This window comes from Epinephelus fuscoguttatus, linkage group LG3 (genome assembly GCF_011397635.1).
Source record: "Epinephelus fuscoguttatus linkage group LG3, E.fuscoguttatus.final_Chr_v1".
Taxonomy (NCBI): domain Eukaryota; kingdom Metazoa; phylum Chordata; class Actinopteri; order Perciformes; family Serranidae; genus Epinephelus; species Epinephelus fuscoguttatus.
The window spans coordinates 14,951,221-14,972,485 of record NC_064754.1 but is presented as its reverse complement, the minus strand read 5'-3'; the positions used below and the strand labels follow the sequence as shown (position 1 = coordinate 14,972,485).

General features: G+C 41.4%; 2 protein-coding genes across 5 annotated transcripts; both read left to right on the top strand.

Moving 5' to 3' along the window:
• The first annotated feature begins 1,669 nt into the window (after positions 1-1,669).
• LOC125885935 (elongation factor 1-alpha 1-like) lies at positions 1,670-20,909 on the top strand. 4 transcript variants are annotated; one of them, XM_049571793.1, is made up of 8 exons: positions 1,670-1,800; positions 14,296-14,460; positions 15,624-15,803; positions 16,081-16,377; positions 16,891-17,041; positions 17,416-17,672; positions 17,761-17,995; positions 20,193-20,909. In XM_049571793.1, exons 2-8 carry the CDS (start codon positions 14,317-14,319, stop codon positions 20,315-20,317), a joined length of 1,389 nt encoding a protein of 462 aa, XP_049427750.1. In that variant the 5' UTR covers positions 1,670-1,800; positions 14,296-14,316; the 3' UTR covers positions 20,318-20,909. The 4 variants fall into 4 exon arrangements, with proteins under 4 accessions (XP_049427750.1, XP_049427748.1, XP_049427751.1 ...); XM_049571791.1 differs by lacking the exon at positions 1,670-1,800 and adding an exon at positions 10,461-10,618; XM_049571794.1 differs by lacking the exon at positions 1,670-1,800 and adding an exon at positions 11,613-11,755.
• LOC125885932 (NACHT, LRR and PYD domains-containing protein 1b allele 4-like) lies at positions 2,440-10,331 on the top strand. The gene is made up of 9 exons (XM_049571788.1): positions 2,440-2,764; positions 3,939-5,562; positions 6,223-6,567; positions 6,873-7,040; positions 7,133-7,303; positions 7,522-7,737; positions 7,826-7,999; positions 9,239-9,412; positions 9,623-10,331. The coding sequence occupies exons 2-9, from the start codon at positions 3,956-3,958 to the stop codon at positions 9,636-9,638; spliced, it is 2,871 nt and encodes a 956-aa protein (XP_049427745.1). The 5' UTR covers positions 2,440-2,764; positions 3,939-3,955; the 3' UTR covers positions 9,639-10,331.
• Positions 20,910-21,265: the final 356 nt, after the last annotated feature.

Genomic DNA, 21,265 nt, shown 5'->3' with positions numbered 1-21,265 from the left:
TATGCTTTTATGCAATGCCTTGGTTCAAAACTATATTTGCTTGGGTTGCAGTGCACGGCACTTGAAAGTAGGATTTTCTGGGAAAGGTGAAGGAAGTGTATTGACTGTTTGCTGTATTGTATCTACTCATAAATTATGTGCCTGCAGCATTATTGTTATGTGCTACTGCTGCTGAATCTGATGCAGGAATTGAAATAAGATGTAACCTCCCTGACACATTATTAACTGCTTTTAGTTCAATGCTGGTTCATTCCTGTGTTAAAGCAGCACTCCATCTAGTGGCTAAATTTTGTAATATCTGTCACCAGTTAGTCTACTAGTGTGATGGAAAAATTCTGGTATTTAACCATATTTAACCTATAATGTGTTGTACATGTGTTGTATACCCATGTTCTAAGGCTACTTGTTTTGATGAAACTGAACTTCTCACCTAATGATATGTGTTGCTTATTTAACCCCTACTGTGACAGCAGTGTGAGATACAGCAGGGGCCAAATGGAAGCAGGTTAAAGGTAACGAGCCAGGGAGGTCCTTGTGGGCCTCAAGAGATGTTGTGTCTTAGGGATGCTTACTGTAGAACCACCTGCGTGCTATATATTTTGACTATTGACATGCATGTGTTTTGGGAACTATAAAGATAGCTGAAGAACATCTAGGCACTTACTCACTGACTGACTGACTGTTAATGCGGTTTTATGTGTGTGACTCCATTCATGAATGCTTATTAAAACTCAAGAAAGACAGCCAACTTGTGAAGACTTTTTTCTTTAAACTGTTTATTAAATAGACCGAAGTTGTTTTGTTGGCCACCACGAAGGGACCTCATCTGTGAGCGGATTCTGGAATTGTGGACTGAAGGCGTGAAGACTGTACACAGCAAGAGCCAAGGCACTCGCAACCTCAAACTCCCCCACAAAGGAAGGTTGAGAAGAGGGCCTGACGTCTGGAGAACTGGGATTCCCTTCACCGTTGGGGTCCAACGAACTTGGTGGCTGTCAACACCTTGCTGTCTTTCCTGGTGAGTTTTGAGGACTGTGCAGGAAAAATCTTTTCCACCTGCTGAGATAGGTTGGCAGACATGCCAGGCACCGTTTCTGGGAAGCTGAGTGCAGGGAAAGTGGAGAGCTCGGTTTAGGTTAGGGACCTATAGAAGTAGTGTAGGTTAGAAACTTAAAATGACACCTGATTATTTCAGCTGTTAAAGGCAGAAGAAAAGGTGGTGAGAAGCTGTCTGGGTTAAAGGAGTAGTAGAGACACTTGCTATCAGTGGAACAGGAGTGAGTGAAGCGCGTTTTCTTTTATTTCCTTTTTGCAAGTCGTGCGCGTTTTCTGGTAAAGGTAAAAAAAAAAAAAAAAGTTTCATGTGGAGATATGTTCATCTTTGTAGTGCAAGGATCGTTAGGACAACTGTTAACACCCCACTCCAGTGTATTTTGGCATTTTTATGACATTTCTTATTTGTCCTGAGTCCTGGCAATGTTGAGTAGCCACACTGTTCGCAGTTTCTATTTGATTTGACAGCTAATTTAATTTTGTGGTCAAAGTAAACCAAGACAAACAAAACATGAAGTTTACGTTTGACTACAGTAGAAGCTGCAGGTCATGCGCATGCTCACAAAGTTTGCGCAGGTGCACTGTCACGCCTTTTTGCGTCTGATCGGCAAACCGATAAACTGCTTGTGAGCTAGCCACAAGCTAGTCAGCTTTTTGTAGTTTATCCTCCTCGTCTAGCTTGCTTCGCCAGTTTTTGGACCCAGCGCTGTAAGAACTCATCTCTTCACTGATATCGCTGTAATGCCGGTAAGTTAACATCTAGCTACGGGTATCGTAGACAATGAGGGCTTAAGTTAGCTAGTAATGGAAAAGAAATCACACAGCGTACGCAAGACCGATACAGTGGCAGCCTTATTACTTATCAAAGATGATTTGACTATAAATTGATAGGAAATGTTTTGGGTTAATTTCTTATTGGTGTTTCGGAAGCTGCTCATGTTAACTGTTTGCTAACGGTCGTTATTCGGAAGTAACTGAACTCAAGCAACGTTGGGTCCTATTTCTTTCAGGCGAGGAGGTGGAGAAAAATTGCCCACTTCATAATTTCTGTTAATCCCAATTTAATATCCATCTCTCAAAAGCTGCAGCCCCTGAATTGGGAGAGAGCTAACGTATATTCTCTGTTTGAGAAAAAAAAAGAACCGAAAAGCCACAATGGGGTTAGTTAACTTGCAATATATAGAGAGCACCTGTGACGCGGAGTGATACCTTTGAGTGATAATGCGAATCAAAAGTGCCAGTGACGTCATACTGTTCTGTTGACACATGCCTCTCGTCCAATCAAATTACTTGTTTAGCATTCAGCACCACTGTCATATGAGATGTTAAAATCAGTATTTTTCTGCTATTACCAAATTAAATACATCTCTCTGTACAACGTACTGTTATATTTTAAATATGGGAAAAAAAAAAAACTGCAGCGTCATGGACAACCGGCACTGACCAGAGGAGGCAGTCCAAAGAGATATGGAGTAAGGTTAGGCACACCCGCCCATCTTCCTGAGTTGTTAACGATACCGAGTATGAGCATGACACATCATGCTGCTGCTGCTCCTCCTCGGATGTAAAGTTTTGACCCCACTTTTATGAATTGAAAGTGTTTCACGGATTCCTCTGTGATTTTCTTCCTTCGACGTCTCACTAACTGTGACGTTACCACCACTGCCTCGTCGCCGTTTCTGTGCAGAAGGGTTAATTACTCGTTTTCTTGGTAAGTACGTATAAGATGTAACTATTAGCTGAACTGTTAAGACACCAGCAGTGTTCAGGAAAGACCGTGTCCTGTCAGTAGTTACTTTCGTTTTCGTCGAAATACAGGAAGTTTGAGATCATGGCCACATTGTACAACTTGTGTTTATTTCTGAACATAAATAACTGTTGCGACTGAAATATGAAATGGCCATTGTTAGAAAATGGCAACTGAATAGGCTTTTAAACGAAGTCTGAAGTGACTATTTCCTCAAGACAGTGTATAACTTAACGTTATGCAGATGTCAGAATATCATGCTGTAAACACTGACTCATGGAAACAATCAGTTTTTAAATCTGGTACTTGACTTCATACTACAATAAATACTTTCATGATTGTGATTGTGATTATACTACACTGCATCAAGTTTACTGTTTCTGTTCTGTATCTAACACAAAGTCTGTTTATATTCTAGCCACCAAAGTGATATTAACTTTAACTTTTGATTTACTTTTGAAATATATCGCAGGGTTAATGCACCAGTTATGTCGCAATGCTGCTGACCAGGGTAATGATATTTAAGTCAGGATATATGTTTTGCATTTATTAAGTCATGTGTACACTTAGTGATAATGAGAGTAGGTGTTTCTGTGATGATGTGGAGAATTCAAGTTGCATTTTGTTTTCTAAGCAGAAACTTTAGTATCTTAAGTAAAGAATTTAGCACGTTGGTTAAGAGTTTTGCAAAAACGTTATGTTGGAAATTGATCTACAGTAATACTAAGATTCTGGTGTACTTTTTATGGACCAAAGCAAACATGTCATGTCTTGCTGTGACTCTGTGCATAAATCATCCCAGTTAAAGTTCATCTCCTGCTATTGTGTTCATATGTTGATAAACAATACAATTTAGGTTAATTTAGGTTTATTCAGGGTATTGAAAAGGCTCCACAATACTCTGTACTTGTTAACAGAGGTGTATTTATATATCCTGATTAATGATTATGGATTACAACCAGCAGGAGTTAAAGATTTCTCTTCCATATACTCTGTGGGAACATTAACACAGTTGTCTCCACAGACACATTTTTACTGTCTCATTTGATACCAAAATAAGGTTTTGCAAATGTTGCTGTGTTATGTAGCCAGGTTATAGCTTTTGTTTTTTACACTCATCATCTTCACATCTTTTCAGGAACCTTTGCCTCCGTGATGGATCCCCAAAGTATTCTCAAAACCACACTCAAGAAAAAATTTCAGACTTTGAATGAAGCATACTCTGCAAAGTCATTACTTCCTTCAAGACTTTGCTATCGGAAGCTCAAGCACGACTACAGATGCCCTACTTTGCACCAGTCTGAATTTAGACATATCGACAAGTCTGACCTTCATAGTTGGGTATGTTTTGAAACTGTCCCTCTCGCAGATATTTTAACATGCGACTGCAAACACGACAGCAGCAAAAAAACAGTCATCACTTTAGGAGTGGGCGGAGTTGGAAAAACCACAACAGTGCAGAGTTGTGCACTGGAGTGGGCAGAGGGCAAAGGGTACCATGACATCCAGCTCATGCTTCCTCTCACGTTCTGGGAGTTAAATTTACTCAAACACAAATTGAGTCTCATTGAACTTCTACAGACATTTTACCCTGAATTGAAGAAGCTTGATGTTTCCAGCCTAAAAGAAAACAAAGTGTGGTTCGTCCTTGATGGATTGGATGAGTATCATCATCAGCTGAACTTCAGCTGTCCAGCTGTGAGTGATGTTTCTGAGGTATCCACAGTGGATGCTCTGGTGACCAATCTGATCAGGGGGAATTTACTTCCCAGTGCTCACATATGGATAACGACCCGATATGCAGCGGCAACACAAATCCCTGATTGCTATTTGCTTAAAGAGACAGAGGTTCAAGGGTTCAGTGACGGACAGAAGGAGCAGCACTTCAGGACAATTATGGGTAATGATGATCTTGCCTACAAAGCCATTAATCACGTGAAAATATCAAGGAGTCTGGAATGGCTTTGTCAGATACCTCCAATCTGCACCATCATGGCAAATGTGTTAAAGAATCATCTAAAACCTAGTGATGGGTTTAAAATCAATCCCCTGAGTTTAACCCAGATTTACACAAATCTGGTCAAAGCATCAAGCTCGGACATTGTTGCCAAGCTGAAATATCTGTCAGTAGGGGAAGAAGGGGGTAATGTGATCTATGAGCATCATCTTCGAGAGAATGACATAAGTATTGAGGAAGCATCAACTTTCTCCAAAGAGTGTCCACTTGTGTTGAGAGAAGAAAAGGGTCTGCATAACACCACAGTGTTTCGCTTTGGCCACTGGAGCATTCAGGAGTTCTTTGCTGCGTCTGCTAAATTGGACGATATTGAAGGCTCAGTCCAGTCTGTCTGTTGTCGGAATCTGGTCGACCAGGCGCTGCAGAATGCTGAGGGAAAGTCAGATGTCTTCCTTCGCTTCATCTTTGGCCTCATTAAGGAACGTGGCACATTGGAGCCCACAGATCCGCTGTTTAACTACACTAAGAAGAAGATCCTGGAGAACATCTTGTCTCCCGGCGCTGTGGGTCTGTTCCACTGTCTGAGGGAGTATGACAGCCGGGCTTTACTGGAAGAAGTGAACTTCTTTATGGAGTTTGGCTTCTCTCCAATTCCTAATCTGTCATCAACGCACTGGCAATTCATGATGCAAAGGACCTGTAATTTTGAGGGACTGAGAGAGAGTTTTGAGATGAAGGCGTCCGAGGGATGTGATGAGAGCCTCCTCAGGCAGCTACCAGCTATTTTGAAATCCAAGAAAGCCATGTAAGTTTATATATTTCATTTATATAGACTGCATTAGATAAATATTTGGACATTTCTACATTTTCTGTTGTGTTGTTTTTCTGTTCACCCTACCTAAATCTCTCTCTCTCTCTCTCTCTCTCTCTCTCTCTCTCTCTCTCTCTCTCTCTCTCCTCTCTCTGTCTCTCTGTCGCAAACACACACATATTCATTTCTATTTGAGAGATGACTATCTCAAATTCTTTGGAAGATTAAACCAAAACGATTTGTATGGCTAGGTACCAATTTTAGTGTGTTATTCGGGTGTAGTTGCCCTTTATTTTGACTGCGTTTACGCTTTTTTAGTTGGTCAACAGTCCATTATTATCCTCCTGCTTAGACTTGGAATTGGGGGACCGAGTATAAAAAGCTCTACAATTTCCATTTTTGGCAGTGAATATGGATCTAAACAGTCTCAACCACCCCTCATAACTGAAAATCAGCTTGTTAACATCATAGTCATCTTATGATTTATATCCTCATTCATTTTATTTGTGCTAGAAGACAGTGCCAGAACAAAAACAATGTTAGCAGTATTATGCTATGACTCTTGTTGTATAATGTGAATTAAAGGATAAGGCAGGTTTTCCCCCAAAGTTTACACTGTGTCAACAAATTCCATTGACTCCCATCTCCTTGCAGGCTGCGGTTCTCCAACCTGACAGACACATGTTGTCCAGTCTTAGCAGCAATCCTGAGCACAAGTGAGTCATACCTCAGAGAGCTGGACCTGGGATACAACAGCATCAGTGACAGTGGAGTCCGGACGCTTGTGGAGGGGCTGAACGATCAAAACTGCAGACTGAAAACAATCAGGTTGCAAGCCTGTGGAGTGACCTCGCATGGCTGTGAATACCTCGCCACGACCCTGAGACAGTCCAAGAAACTGCAGGAGTTGGATCTCAGCATGAACGAAATAGGAGATGACGGACTGACACAACTTGCAGATGGTTTGAGATCACCTGATTGCCAGTTAGAAACACTCAAGTAAGTGTTGGGAAATAAGCTTAGCTGCTCACGCCGTTTATCTCATACGAAATTAACACGAAAACAAGAATGATCTTTGTTTTGCTGGCATTACATGTTTCCTTGCATATGAAATTACACTATACATTTTTTTTTTTACTTGTGAAGAAGTTTATCTCAAAAGAATCACAAAATTGGGCAGCAAAAGCTCCTCAAAATTTAACAATGAAAAATGCAACTCAGACTTATGTTGATTATAGCTTGTTGTTTTGTAAATGTTCTACACACTTAGCATTTCTGTTACATTGTTGTCATGTTTTTCGTAGACTATCACAGTGCAACATTGAGCAAAGGGGCTGCTGTTGTCTGGCCTCGGCTCTGCAGGAGAACTCCGACCACCTGAAAGTGTTGGATCTGAGCATCAATATGGTTGGAGACACAGGGGCCATGGAGCTCCTCAGAAAATTTGACATATCAAAGCTAACAAAGCTGGAGTGAGTGTGACCAAATATAAATGCATCCTCGGCCTTCAAACATAAATGAATAGATATCAGTAGTCCAGTAACGTTTTGTATCTCTTTGGCAGGATGTACCACTGTGGTCTCACTGTGTTAAGCTGTGGAAGTATCGGGGAAGCTCTCAAGAATGAAACCAGCACTCTGGTAGAGCTCAATTTGAGCAACAACAGCTTGAAAGATGCAGGGTTTGCACTCATCTGCGAAGGAATGTACGCATGGTGTAGTCTGGAAAAACTCAAGTAAGGATGCCTTGCTCTTATAGTTCTCCTTTGATTACTTACTGACTAAAGTAAAAATTATGTCATTGACAGATTTTATTTTCACTGCTTACTTCAGCGAGTTCATATGGGTGTAACTTTTTCTGCGATATTCAGCAAAAAAAAAAAAAGGCTCACGTACTGACAACTAAATATCCCTAAACCAATAATTAAAGACCGTTTCTCCTGTTTGCTTTCAGTGTTTCAAGATGTGGAATCACTGGAAAAGGTTGCCTTTATTTGGCGAAAGTCCTGTGTTCAATCTCTCAGCTCTACAAGGGGCTGATTCAAGAAACAGACTGGCAGGCAGTTGAGCTGAAAGACCTTGACCTCAGCATGAACCGCCTGGGAGACAAGGGAGTCAAGGAAATTTCAGATGGACTCACTAATCCGTTCAGCCATCTGAAATCTCTCAAGTACCTCACTTTCAAATCATTATTCTTCATCAGACAAATGTTATGTTAGAAGATCAGTATGCTATAACATGATGTTGTTTCTTTTAAGCCTGAGTCACTGCAGCCTGACTCATGGCTGTTGTGCAGAGCTTGCATCAGGATTGGCATCAAAGGGGAGCGTTATCAGGGTGCTGGACCTGTCTGGCAATGACCTCCAGGACAAGGGAGTGAAGAAACTCTGTGCGGGGCTCGGAAACCCTCAAAGCAAACTTGAGACACTGTCGTAAGTCTTTGTGTTGTTGTTTTTTTTATTACTCCATTGAGAATTACGGCAATAAAATTTAACAGGTTATTTATTGTCAATCAAAACATGGGTCCAGATAACTCATAGCCGTGTAGTAGGTCCTGCTACTCAAGGTAAGTTACTTTATTGATGATTAACTCCCAACAGCTTTTTGCCTCAACTTTTTAAATTATATATATGTTTAAATATTATTCCTCCTTTCAATCCAATTCAAATTTCAACATAGTTTTGTGTGTGTGTTCGCACCAAATTCATTGTTTTTATATGCTGAGATCTTTCTCTGTTTTTCATATGATTAGTGTTGGAAACATGGCTTATCCATGTGACCTTTGGGCAGTGTCTGGACTTTATGGAGTCTGACATCATATCCTGTGTGGCACCCTCTGTGGCTGAAAAATTGGGCCAACACAGTTCCTCCAATGGCCTCTTGAGGCTGGCCCGTAGACACCCGTGTTAAAATGCCCAACTTTACAGCAGAAATAAACATGTGTACAGCCTGGTATAAAAATGGATTTGGTCTGTGTCGCTAATGTCAACATTCATAACAGTTAAAAGGGAGGTTCAACTCACCCAGTTCCATTTTATTAAGGCTTAAAGTTATGCATCATCAAAGGCGGGGCCACTTGAGTGACAGGCTGTTTGCAAGGCGTCACTATAGACTGTGAGTCAGATCAGCACCTCGCTCCTCCACAGCTCCTATTTTCTTGTCCAAATTTGGTCACTTCTCTCTCCAAGATCCAAGATGGCGACAACTAAAATGCTAGACTTGAGGCTTCAAAACGAGAGTCTGCAAACCAATAGGTGACGTCATAGTAGCTATATCCATTATTTTATACAAGCTACTGTGGCAACTGTAGGGTTTTATTGAGAGTATTCAAAAGGAGCCGTATGTGGGAGAGGGTTAGCTGTGGCAGGGTTATGGGGATGAACAATAGGCTTGGGTGATTTGAAATGCATGGATAGGCCAGCTCTGAAGCATTGAGGTTTGATAGCTTGCCCTATTAAAGAAACTATTAAAAGACACTGAAATCATAGACAGTATTCCAACTCTATTGTCACACCAATTGAACACTGGGCAATTGTACAATAACCACATGAAACATTGACTACAGTTTAGTTTAGTTATAATTTCTTGGGATATCCAGCAGCCTCAGTTATGTGCATGCTATGGAGATACAGTGAGCCAGTTTAATCTCTGGTACTTGTGTTTCTCCCCAGACTGAGGACCTGTGGCCTGAGCTCGAGGAGCGTTCAGTTCCTGACCACTGCCCTCAAGTCGAACCCCCATCATCTGACAGAGCTGCATGTGATGGGCAACAATCTGGAACACTCAGGAATCAGAGTGCTCCAGGAACTCACAAAGAATGAGAAATACGCCTTACATACCATAGAGTGAGTACTGATGATGATATTTTAATAAAATGTTATCAATAATAGTTCACAGCAGACATTCCTCTTTCCCTTGCCCTTTTTATAATGAAGCTATGGCTAGTTTATATGTATTTTTCCTGTCCAGTCTAAAATGACTATTATAGTTCTGACTGCACATGAACTTTCGCTCACTTTCAAACATCATTGGAGGTTTATTTTCTTATCTTTCAGTGTCTCCACAGATTGAAGAGACAGGCAGCAACAGACACAAGCTGATCAAACTTGCTCACGTTCGTCAGACCATACTTTATACACCAAGTCAGTGGTAGGAACATCCTTGTAATCCAGTGCTTATTCTAGCTACAATATCAAATGCTCCATCTACTCTGTTTAAAGAATGTGACAGAACCAAAACGCATCTTAAAAGTATGTCAGCAATTAAAATGTCTTGTGATTTCTTTTTCATATTGTAAGATGAATATGTCTTAAGCAGTGCCTTAGTTGGAAAGTGAAGGAATTGTGTTGACTCAAGTAATGTAGCTACTCATAAAATATGTGCCTGCAGTATTATCGTTATGTACATTACTATTTCTGTTCACAATGTTTTGTGATTTCTTTTTCATTACCTCATGATAACATGAATATGTTTTTACACAGTGCCTTAGTTCGAAATATGTTTCCTTGGATTGCAGTGCACAGCACTTAAAGTAAGATTACTTATAAAATATGTGCCTACAGTATTATAGTTACATACTATTGCTTTTCAAAATGTTTTGTGATTTATTTTTCATTATTACATTGTAAGATGAATGTATGCTTTTAGGCAGTGCCTCGAAAGTACCCTTCCTTTGGTTGCCGTGAACAGCACTTACAAGTAAAATTATCAGAAAAATGTGAAAGACATGTGTTACTGTTTAAAGTTATGTATCTACTCAGAAAATATGTGTCTGCATTATTATTGTTGTGTACTATTACTACTGAATCTGATGCAAGAATTAAAATGAGATCTCCATGACCACTGAAAATACTTTTCTTCTAGTCGAATGCTGGCTCATGTCTGTGCTGTAGCAGCACCCCATCTAGTGGCCAAACCTCGTAAAGTCTGTATGACGCGTTTGACGTCAGCTGACATAGCGGTACCTTGGCTGCGTCTGTGTCAGTACAGCACAGCAGGCAGCATCTCCTGTGTCATCGCACTGTACCAGTGAACGCACCACTGACACAAAGGTAAGGTAAAGGTAACTTTATGAATTAATATAATGACAACTAACATGCATTTTGTCAGCATCAAGGAGCAGGCATGTCGCACAGGGTTGTTAATTTCATGGACGTTTGTCACAGCTGTAATGTAACTGCATTATACTAAGTTGAAATTGATAGTTGGATGCTGTGTGGCTTCGATGTCATGGTAATTTGATCAGGGCGAGCGGCGCAGAAAAGTGCAGAGGGGTGTGGGTTGGCATCACAGCTTTGCTGGTTAGGCCTGTATGGCGCAGTTTCAGAAAGATTCCACCTGACAGCCATGCGGGAGTCTTCTCTGTCGACCATCATCCTCCAGCCAAAGAAAGAAATAAACGCGCTGTGTTAACCGTCTCCAAGGTGGATGCAGAGACATGCAGACATTTGTAAAACGCCCTCAGCTCTGCAGTGTGGTGTCCGCTGCTTGGTCATTGTGGCAGTGTCTCGCATCAATGTCCTGACACTTTGATTATACACTGAGATCAACTTAAATGTGATGTACGTGGGTCATTTTGTGCGGTCACGTCAAAGACATTGGTTGTAATAAGATAAGCAGGTGCAGGGCTGTTGTCCTCTGACGTTACTGTGCTGTACTGTTGTCTGAAATACAAAAACGTCGAGTTTGGGCTTTTTCTCTAATATTTCGTCATATGAACACAGCATTTAAGTCATAACATGCTGCCAGTCATAAATAATAATAACCATGTAACACCACAATATCCACTGCTGCCAATGTAGCTTTTAATTGTACAATTTTGATGCCTATTTTTACCTATCATCTGTCACTGTCTATATAAATCCTTCATGGTTTATACAATATAAACATTTAGTATTTATTTATTTGCATCACAGAACACTCAAGGACATAGATGTTTTATTTTTTTATTGTTGGTTATTGGTGCTTATATATATATTAACGCCCTGTATACACCTATTTTTGTGTACTTAATAGTCCTGTCTTTACCTTTATTTGTCCTCTCAAAAGTCCTTGTGTGTGTATGTGAGGGCATATTTGCCCACTAAAGCTATAAAGGCAATTTCTAAACAGTCCAAGATAACCTTTTTCTTCCCAGAAAACAAAACATTACAGCAAGAAGCAGTGTGACGCAGATGATTATGAGTCAGGTAAAGTTCAGTCGCAGTTCGCGCAGGTGTACACGTCAAGGGCGCGTGCCACAGTGGGGGGTAGTGACGCAGCAGTTGCTAGCATTTTAGCTAAATTAGCTAGGTAACGTTAGCTAACACGAAGCAGCAAACACACGGCAAGTCAATAGATAGTAAGAGAGTTTTTATATACATATGAATTAAATATTAGAATTCTGAATATTTATTTGTTCATTAAACATACACAGGCCTACAAAAAATATTTAACGAACAAGTGTGAGTCACTGAAATATTCCATTTGCTGACTGTTAACAATAACGTTAGCTTACATCGTGATAAAGGTAACGTTAGCTAACATCACAAAACCTACTCTCAATAGGTTCCCTGTTGTCTGAGCTTTGCTGTAACGTATTAACCAAACATAACCACCGGCCCGAAACTTCAGAAATATAGCCAAGGCTAACTAGTTCGTTGAAACCTCGACCTGTTAGCTAAATATGTCTAAATACAGAAACTGCCCTGAAAATTAACGTAGTTTGCTAGATATGTCAAATTGCCGCATAGATTATTAATATAAACTGAAGCTGGTACAGTCTATTATATCTGTTACTCACATTTTAACTCTTTGTCCCTTAAGTACATGTAAAAAAAAACGTTCTTTGTACGTTTATGATGACCACTAACAACTTAAAAAAAAAAAAAAAAAAGTAAAGAAAAAGAGCAAGTAAACCAAAAATGAAATCAGTCATTCACAAAGGGTGAAGGTCCTCCTCAATTAATGTATTAACCTTAAATAAGTCCATAAAATAAAGGTCTACAGGCATTTTGGCTTTCATTTAAGGGATTTTGCAAGTCATGTTAGATTGAGTTTAATCTTCATTTGTTTATTGTTTGGAGCCTGTAGTATCACTGAGCCAAAATTGAAGTTCAAAGGTAAGTAATTGACCAAATTTAATGTTATAATTAAACAAGCATGCAGAAACTACTATGCTAGCTCGATAATGGTTTTAATGCAAGCTAACAAAAATGGTTGCTGAAATATATATAAATGTAAATTAACTATGTGATTTGGATCATTTAGTATGGTTAAAATGAATGGCGATAGGTGAAGTGAACAGTTCCTCTAATTTTATAACTCAGTGTAGTGTAAATGTTCTAACATTAGGATAATGACACCTCAAATGTAGCCTCTTCACTGTGGTTGATTGATATTGCTTTTAAGTTAGGGCTGGTGTTACGGAGTAAATCAAATACCACAATATTTTTGAACGAATACCTTGACATCAAGTGATGCGACGGTATTGTACTGTTGGCACTTTCACAAAAGTTTTACTCAATGACATTTTTGACAAATTATCAGTAATGTGAATATAATGACTAAGTGGGTAAAGGCAAATAATAGAACAGCTAGAATAGTCTGGAACGTTAAAAAAAACATCACTTTACTGTAATGCAGTCTTTAAAACCAGGAAAAGACAACACCTGCAGTATTATATCAAAAATCTAAGACAAAAGCTAATCTCATATCACAGTATCAATACAATATTGATATACTGCCCAGCTGTGTTACCAGTGTTTGTGCTTAAATTTCATTGTTAGCATGATGACACCAACCTGTAACGACTCAATATCTGCCTGAGACACGTATTTCTGCAGACCTCAGATAGAATTCTGTAATATATTTTCAATTTTAAGGCAGTATTTAAGGTCCAGTTTGTAGGATTTAGGGGTATCTATTGCAAGACATTGAATATAATATTTGTAACTGTTTTCATTATTCTATAATAACCTGAAACTAAGAGTTGTGTTTTCATTACCTGAGAATGAGATATTTTTATCCACATGTGGAGCGTGTCCTCTTCCATGGAGTCTGCCATGTTGTTCTACAGTAGCCCAGAACAGACAAACAAAGTACTTGCTCTAGTAAGGGCCATTCACATTTTTCCGTTCACCCACTTTAGTCCTCCTACACACCTGGCACACAGGAGAAGTGTCAGATGGTTGCAGGCTGCAGCCTCACCACTGGATACCACATACCAATCCTACACACTAGACCTTTTAGGTAGTGAGGCCACATTAATTTGATCAAATTTTTTTGATTACATTTGTTCAGTTACAGACTTTTAGGAACTCACCATTTCTCCCCATTGTTTAGACACTGCAGATACAAATACCTACTGTACTGAACATACAGTTACTGTAGGTTGAGCATGCTCTGTAGGAAGTGGAGGGTTTGACTGCCCTTTTGAACAAACAAATATCATCTCTGCACAGCTTAGTTACTGCTGTTACTCCGTATGTAGCCTACAATGGAAGTTTCAAGTTACCTATTCTGTATTCACACTGTTAGTCTTCTCTCTGCACTCTGGCAACAGTAGCTATAGGCTAACACCCAACTCTGGTTAGATAATTACTGTTCCTGTATTATGGACACATGGAAACAGACTGCAAGCACAAGCTGGGTGTGAATGTATAGTGAAAGTGTGATAGATCTCCACAGGTGTGGGTTCTTTGTCTCATTTGCTTCATTTTGTTGATTTCTGTTGGCTGGGATCTCACAGTATCTTTCAGGGTGAGCTGCTATGGGGAAGGAGAAGCTTCACATAAACATTGTGGTAATAGGACATGTCGACTCAGGCAAGTCCACCACCACCGGCCACCTCATCTACAAGTGTGGGGGCATTGATAAGAGAACAATCGAGAAGTTTGAGAAGGAAGCTGCTGAGGTATGACTCATATTGTTCCCACTTGAATTCATATGTCTACTGTGTAACTGCACTTTGCAGCGCAGGCGTTCTAGTTCAACTGTATCCTGTTATATTTAACTCTGTATCTGGTCCTGTGTATTTTATGTCCTCTTACTGTACTACAAGGTGGTTGTAATTGGGTGAACTCCTTTTTCATGGTATTGGAGGCTGTAGCACATTGAAGTTGAAAATACAAAATGGAAAATTTGAATGAAATCAGTAGAATTAATTAGTAATTACTACTGAGAAGTACTGAGATTTATGACTAGCATGTTTTCATTATTCTACGGGGCTCTCACATCAGCAACCCGGGCCTGCAGCAGAGTACACTTGATCCAAAAGTCTAGTTCAATTGACGAGTGTGTCCACTGTGTGGAGTATTTTGACACAGTGAGCCAATCTGTGCCCCAGTCCACTTAAAGGTTGTCTTGAGTACAATTCATGTGCACTCCGGTATGATACGCACCAGGTGTGAGCAACAGCCATACCAAAACATAAAAGTGGACAGCTATTTCACAAAAGGAGTTTTTAACTGGTTATGAAACAGTCTCAAATTAATACTGATACCTCTGTATCAGACGACAGCGCAGCTTACTGTGGACGAACCCATGTCCGGCTTTGCCTTTGCCTTTGACCTTAAGTCAGAAGTCCGGGGGAGGGGCGGAGAGCTCTGTGCTCGACAGCAGCAGCTCCCCCCTCTGCTTCACCAGTCCACGCTGATGACAGTCCCCAGAGCAGCAGTGACTGTCTGCAGCATCCTTTTATACACTCTAGCACACGAAAATGTCAGTGTAGATGATGATGCAAGTGAACTTGGACACAGAACAACATTACTAATTTGAAAGCTGCAAGGCGGGGGAGTGGAAGGGCGGGGCAATCATACTCAGGCATCTAATAATACCTAATATGAAAACATTTAGTGTAGTCTTGATCATCCAGTAGAGACTCGTAAAGGTTACTCAGACAAGTAAATATCATAGCATTGTCCTGCAGATTGTAATGAAAATGCTGATGTCTCCTTAGAGACTGAAAAGAAAACAAAAGCATCTGTCAAAGACAGAATTATGTACTAAATTTATTCACCTAGTTTTATTTTAATCAAATTTTTCTATTAAAATGTACATGTCTATATTTTTCCCTAGATGGGAAAGGGTTCCTTCAAATATGCCTGGGTCCTGGACAAGCTGAAGGCAGAGCGTGAGCGCGGCATCACTATTGACATCTCTCTTTGGAAGTTTGAGACCAGCAAGTACTACGTCACCATCATTGATGCTCCAGGACACAGGGACTTCATCAAAAACATGATCACTGGGACTTCTCAGGTAGAGGGAGCATCGGAGGAAAAGTAGAAATAGAAAAAATGCGTGACCGAGGGAGAAAAGCATGGGAGGAGAAAAACTGTTAAGAGACAACAGAAGAGAAGGGAGAGCAAAGTATTTCAAAGAGATAACATGAGAAGGCTATGTCACAGCATACTTGGCAAGGATTGTGTTTGCCCCACTGAACCAATACTTTCGGCATACAACATGAGTTCAGAAAGTTACTATGAGGTTAATCTAAGGTTGATTGAAAGGTGTCTTGTCTCTTCGCACATTTCAGGCCGACTGCGCTGTGCTGATAGTGGCTGCAGGTGTTGGCGAGTTTGAAGCTGGCATCTCAAAGAATGGTCAGACTCGTGAACACGCCCTCCTCGCCTACACCCTGGGAGTGAAGCAGCTCATTGTGGGCATCAACAAGATGGATTCCACTGAGCCCAACTACAGCCAGAAGCGCTACGAGGAGATTGTGAAGGAAGTCAGTACTTACATCAAGAAGATTGGTTACAACCCCGACACTGTGGCCTTTGTGCCAATCTCTGGATGGAACGGAGACAACATGCTGGAGCCCAGCCCTAATGTGAGTCCTCTGTGAGACCCAAAGTATATGTACACAGTACAGATACATAAGGAAAAGTTATGCTAGAGCATGTGTGTATCCCACTGGCCAGCTCATCGCAGCTGTTTTGCATTGCGCTCATATGGCAGTTACCAAAAGCCTCGTGCTGACCTTCTGGTTTCTCCCAGTTAATACCATTAGTTCTGTCAGCATTGTTGCCATTGTTCAGCACTGTTTATGGAGTTAGCAGTTAGCTCCTAGCCCCGGCTCAGTGACCTCCATGTTGATAACCATGTGCAGACAACCCATATGTTCTGAATTTTGCATAGAGCTCCTTTCACAAACAAAAAGGTTCCTGCATATTTTAAAACCTGGGTGGTACAGTGGTTAGCACTGTCACCTTACAGCAAGAGGATTTTGAACCTGCGGGCTGGCTGGGGCCCAAGGAGTGTGGAGTTTGCATGTTCTCCCTGTGTTGTTGTGGGTTTTCTCCAGGTTTTCTGACTTCTTCTCACTTCTTCTGTCTCTCCACAGATGAGTTGGTTCAAGGGCTGGAAGATCAACCGTAAAGATGGTAATTCCTCAGGCACCACACTTCTGGAGGCTCTGGATGCCATCCAGCCTCCCACGCGCCCCACTGACAAGCCCCTCCGCCTGCCTCTGCAGGATGTCTACAAGATTGGAGGTGAGCGCTGTGTCTGTGTGGGTTTCTGTGAAGATGATATGATAGTTGTGCGATTTGTATTCAGTAGAACAAACCTGAAAGGTGCAAGTGCTCCAATTATCAAGTTCTTCAAAAGTACTGGTGTAACCAGATCATATTGTTGAATGTATTTTGGGAATCAGAGCAGCCCGTGACAAAAAGAGCATGACTGAAGTAGGTCTGGGAAGAATGCCCACTGGCTCTTTGTGTTCTAAAGCTGGTGTCTGTCCTTTTTTCAGAGCACTGTCTCGAAATGCTCAGGCATGTTATTGAAGCTAGAAGTATCAGTTTATTTCATGTTTAACAGGCCGTTGTTAAGACAGATTTATTGCATTTCTTATCTTCCTCTCTGCCAGGCATTGGGACTGTTCCAGTGGGCCGAGTAGAGACAGGAGTCCTGAAACCTGGCATGGTGGTGACCTTTGCCCCTGTCAATGTGACCACTGAAGTCAAGTCTGTGGAGATGCACCACGAGGCCCTGAACGAGGCCCTGCCTGGTGACAATGTGGGCTTTAACGTCAAGAATGTGTCTGTCAAAGATATTCGCCGTGGCAACGTGGCAGGAGACAGCAGGAACGACCCGCCACAGGAGGCAGCCAGCTTCACCTCTCAGGTCAGCATGCAGTGATTAACTTTAAAAAAGATACTCAGTTAATTGTCTCTCCTTCAACACGTCTTTACCCGTCTCTGTGGTTCTCCAGGTGATCATCCTGAACCACCCTGGTCAGATCAGTGCTGGCTACGCTCCCGTGCTGGACTGCCACACTGCACACATCGCATGCAAGTTTGCTGAGCTCAAGGAAAAGATTGACCGTCGCTCTGGTAAAAAGCTCGAAGACAACCCTAAGACCCTGAAGTCTGGAGATGCTGCCATTGTGGACATGATCCCCGGCAAGCCCATGTGTGTGGAGAGCTTCTCTGAATACCCACCACTGGGTAAGTTACCTGCCCCACAACAGGATCTCTGTCAGTGGGTCAAGCTGAAACTCTAATATAATTTGTCATTTTCCTCAAGATGACTATGAATTAAAACATTACAGTAAAGGGACACACCCCAAAATCAAAAATACATATTTCCGTCCGTAGAGATGTCTGCCTTCACTCAAATATAATCGAACAAGATAGCAATTGGCTTGTAGTGCTCAAAGCGCCCAAGAAATATATTTGGAAAAACGCAAGACCAATGTCTCCTTCCAGAAATCATGACCCAGTTACTCAAGATAATCCACAGACCTTGTTGTGAGCAGTTTCATGTAGAAACTCTTCTTTTTTTTTAAAATCTTCCGGAGATGTCTTTCATGCACAGTCGAGGTTCCACCAAGATCTGAATTCGGATCGCTGGGTTCAAAGTCCGAGCAGTAACATTACAGCTGGAATTACTATCACAATAACCTATGTTTTCTTTATTACACACGCCAGCCATATAACTGAGCAGAGGAAAGCATGCATCTACTCATGGACTCATGGTTGTGAGAGCGCAAGATCTAAACATTAATGGCGTCCGCTTTGGCTGAGCTGTAACTAGCTTAGCTGGCTCAGTGGTGCTAGGTGGGCTAGCAGTAAGTCAGGCTTGTTGGTACGTTTTGCTACAAAAAGTATTGCCCCACAATTTGTACATATCCTTCATGATCCTGAGCCAGTAATCCATGTATAACCCTCGTATTTGGAAGGACAGCTATCATGAGATTAATGTAAAGAAGGAAGCAGTCCCATCAGGAGGGAGGTTGGGGTGGTGTATGGGACACAAAACACAGGACTTTAGCCAGAGACTGGTATTTGGAAGAATGTGAACTATGAGTGAGCTTTGGGTCATTTTAAGGTACATTCTCACCATGTTTCTATACCTAACCTACCTCTGTAACTTGATGTTCAGGGTGAAGGGAGGAGAGGGAGGGTCACGGGTTGGAATTGAACCCATGGCTGCTGTGGCAAAGATTCTGTCTTTGTACATGGGCGTCCACTCTGCTAGGTGAGCTAGTGAGCAACCCATGAAATGTCATTCGTGGGGTGCTAATTTTGAGGATATCGTACAAAGCGTTGTGTGCATCTTCATAGGAGAAGATTTTCCGTGAATGTTGGGCCATTTTGCCGGCAAGCTGCGAGTGTTTAGACACACAGAGCTGCATTGGCGAGTTGATCCGAGGTGCCCAATTTTCCGCTTGTGGAGTAGACATATTGGCAGAACCCTTTTTAGTTAAAACAGAACGAAGCGGCCTTCTGCAACGGGAGGGGCTGTTGAAGACTTGTGGGAGGAGCTGTTGATGATGCGGCACATGCGAGCCACTGGCGGTGGATAAACAGTAAACAGCTGATAGCAGGAATTAGCGAGCAGCTAGTAGCAAGAGGGAAACGCAAACCTGAAAGACGCTGTAAAGATGAGCAACTGGGGAGACAAGAAATTGCACGCCCGCCTTGTCCTCGCAAATGAAGAGGCCATTAACTGTCAGATGACGGGGACGGTGAAGAACGGGCCAACTAATGAGAGAATTGCCGAAGACTAGCCGCGGCTTCCCTCCCACGTCACTGTTTACGTCACACGCTGAGCTACACATTTTGTTACTTGCTCACTCCCCCCATTGCCCCGAAAAAGACACATTCTGTATAAACAAAAGTAGGTAGGTGGCATTTTGCCGCCTACCTACTTTTGTTTTTATACTGCCAATGCTGAAAAAAGGGCTTTCCTGCAAATTTGCACAATTCCTATCTAAAAAGGGCTATTATATGAGGATATGCTGAGTGGATGCGCGCGCTTCCATCTGTGCAATGATATGGTCAGCAGTTGTAGTTTAATAGTATAGTTTTAATATGAAACTGCTTACTTGGTCTGTGGATTATCTTGTGGTTTCTGGAAGGTAACATTGCTGTTGGGTTTTTTGAAAATGTATTTTTTAGTGCTTTGACCACCACAAGCCCAGTGTCATCCAGTTCCATTATACTGGAGTGAAGGCAGATGTCTCTACGGCCAATATCTCCAACACTCTACAACTCACACCAAAACAATCTAGACTGATAAGTAGCACTATAGGTATTCGATTTTGGGGTGAACTATCTCTTTAAACTTCATCTTAATGACAATGTGAACTTAATGTTTTATTCAGAGATAACAAATGTATTTTTCATCATCCCTCCTCAGGGAGGTTTGCAGTCCGCGACATGCGTCAGACTGTGGCTGTGGGAGTGATTAAGGGCGTGGAAAAGAAAGCCCCCACCAGCGGTAAGATCACCAAGTCCGCACAGAAGGCACAGAAGGTCAAATGAACGTTGTGCTGGGCTGCTGCCCCAAACGCTCACCATGGCCGACGTCACCTTAGCACCCTGCACCTCCTGCACACCATAGTCAGCGTCTGGTCTATTATCACAATGCATCGCAAAAGCAGGAGAAGGAAAAAAAGTAACTACCATACTGTTAGTGATTAACACGTTACCACACTGTTACATGTAGGTTTTATTGTCACTCAGTTGGTGGCAGAACAACACAACATATTTGCATTACAGCTCTCTGGTTGTGTGATGTTGTAGTTAGAATTAAGCTGCTCATTGATCGTAGCTGCTTAGCTCCAGTAATAATAAGGCAGAGATGTTATTTTGCTGTTGAAGTAATGCTCTGCATTCTAGCTTTAAAAGAGATACGCTAACTAACCAGAAGTAGATTGACTTGCATGTTTGCTGTCACGTCTTAGAAAAACAACCTTTAGAAACTCTTTGTCTGATACCTGATATCTTCATGCCTGGCTCTTTGCTTGACTTAAACTTCCTTGCAGTGGCTCTGTTAATTGTTAGTTACTGTTTAGTTCATGCACTTTAATCATTGTTATTTGTGAAGAGACGGTCATAAAAGTAAAGATGTTTAAACAGAATGTTGTTGTCCCTGGTATCATTGCTGAGCCTGAAACTAGAGTTAACAACACTTTACTAATGTCTTGTAGCTAGCACCAGCTCTAAAAGTCACTGAAGTAACTAGATGACATCTTACAATTATTAACATATTGGTGACATCATGTTGCATTAATGAATGCATTCAAATATTACGAAAGATTCAACAGAAGGTTCATCAACAAAACATTTGATTGGCATGACGGCTACGGTGCTCACACTATGGTGCACCACTTTATGGCTTGTTTAGGATGCTTTCACACCTGCTCTATTTGGTTCAGTTTGATTGAGCGTTTCCCCCCTAAGTGCGGTTTGTTTGGGCAGGTGTGAACA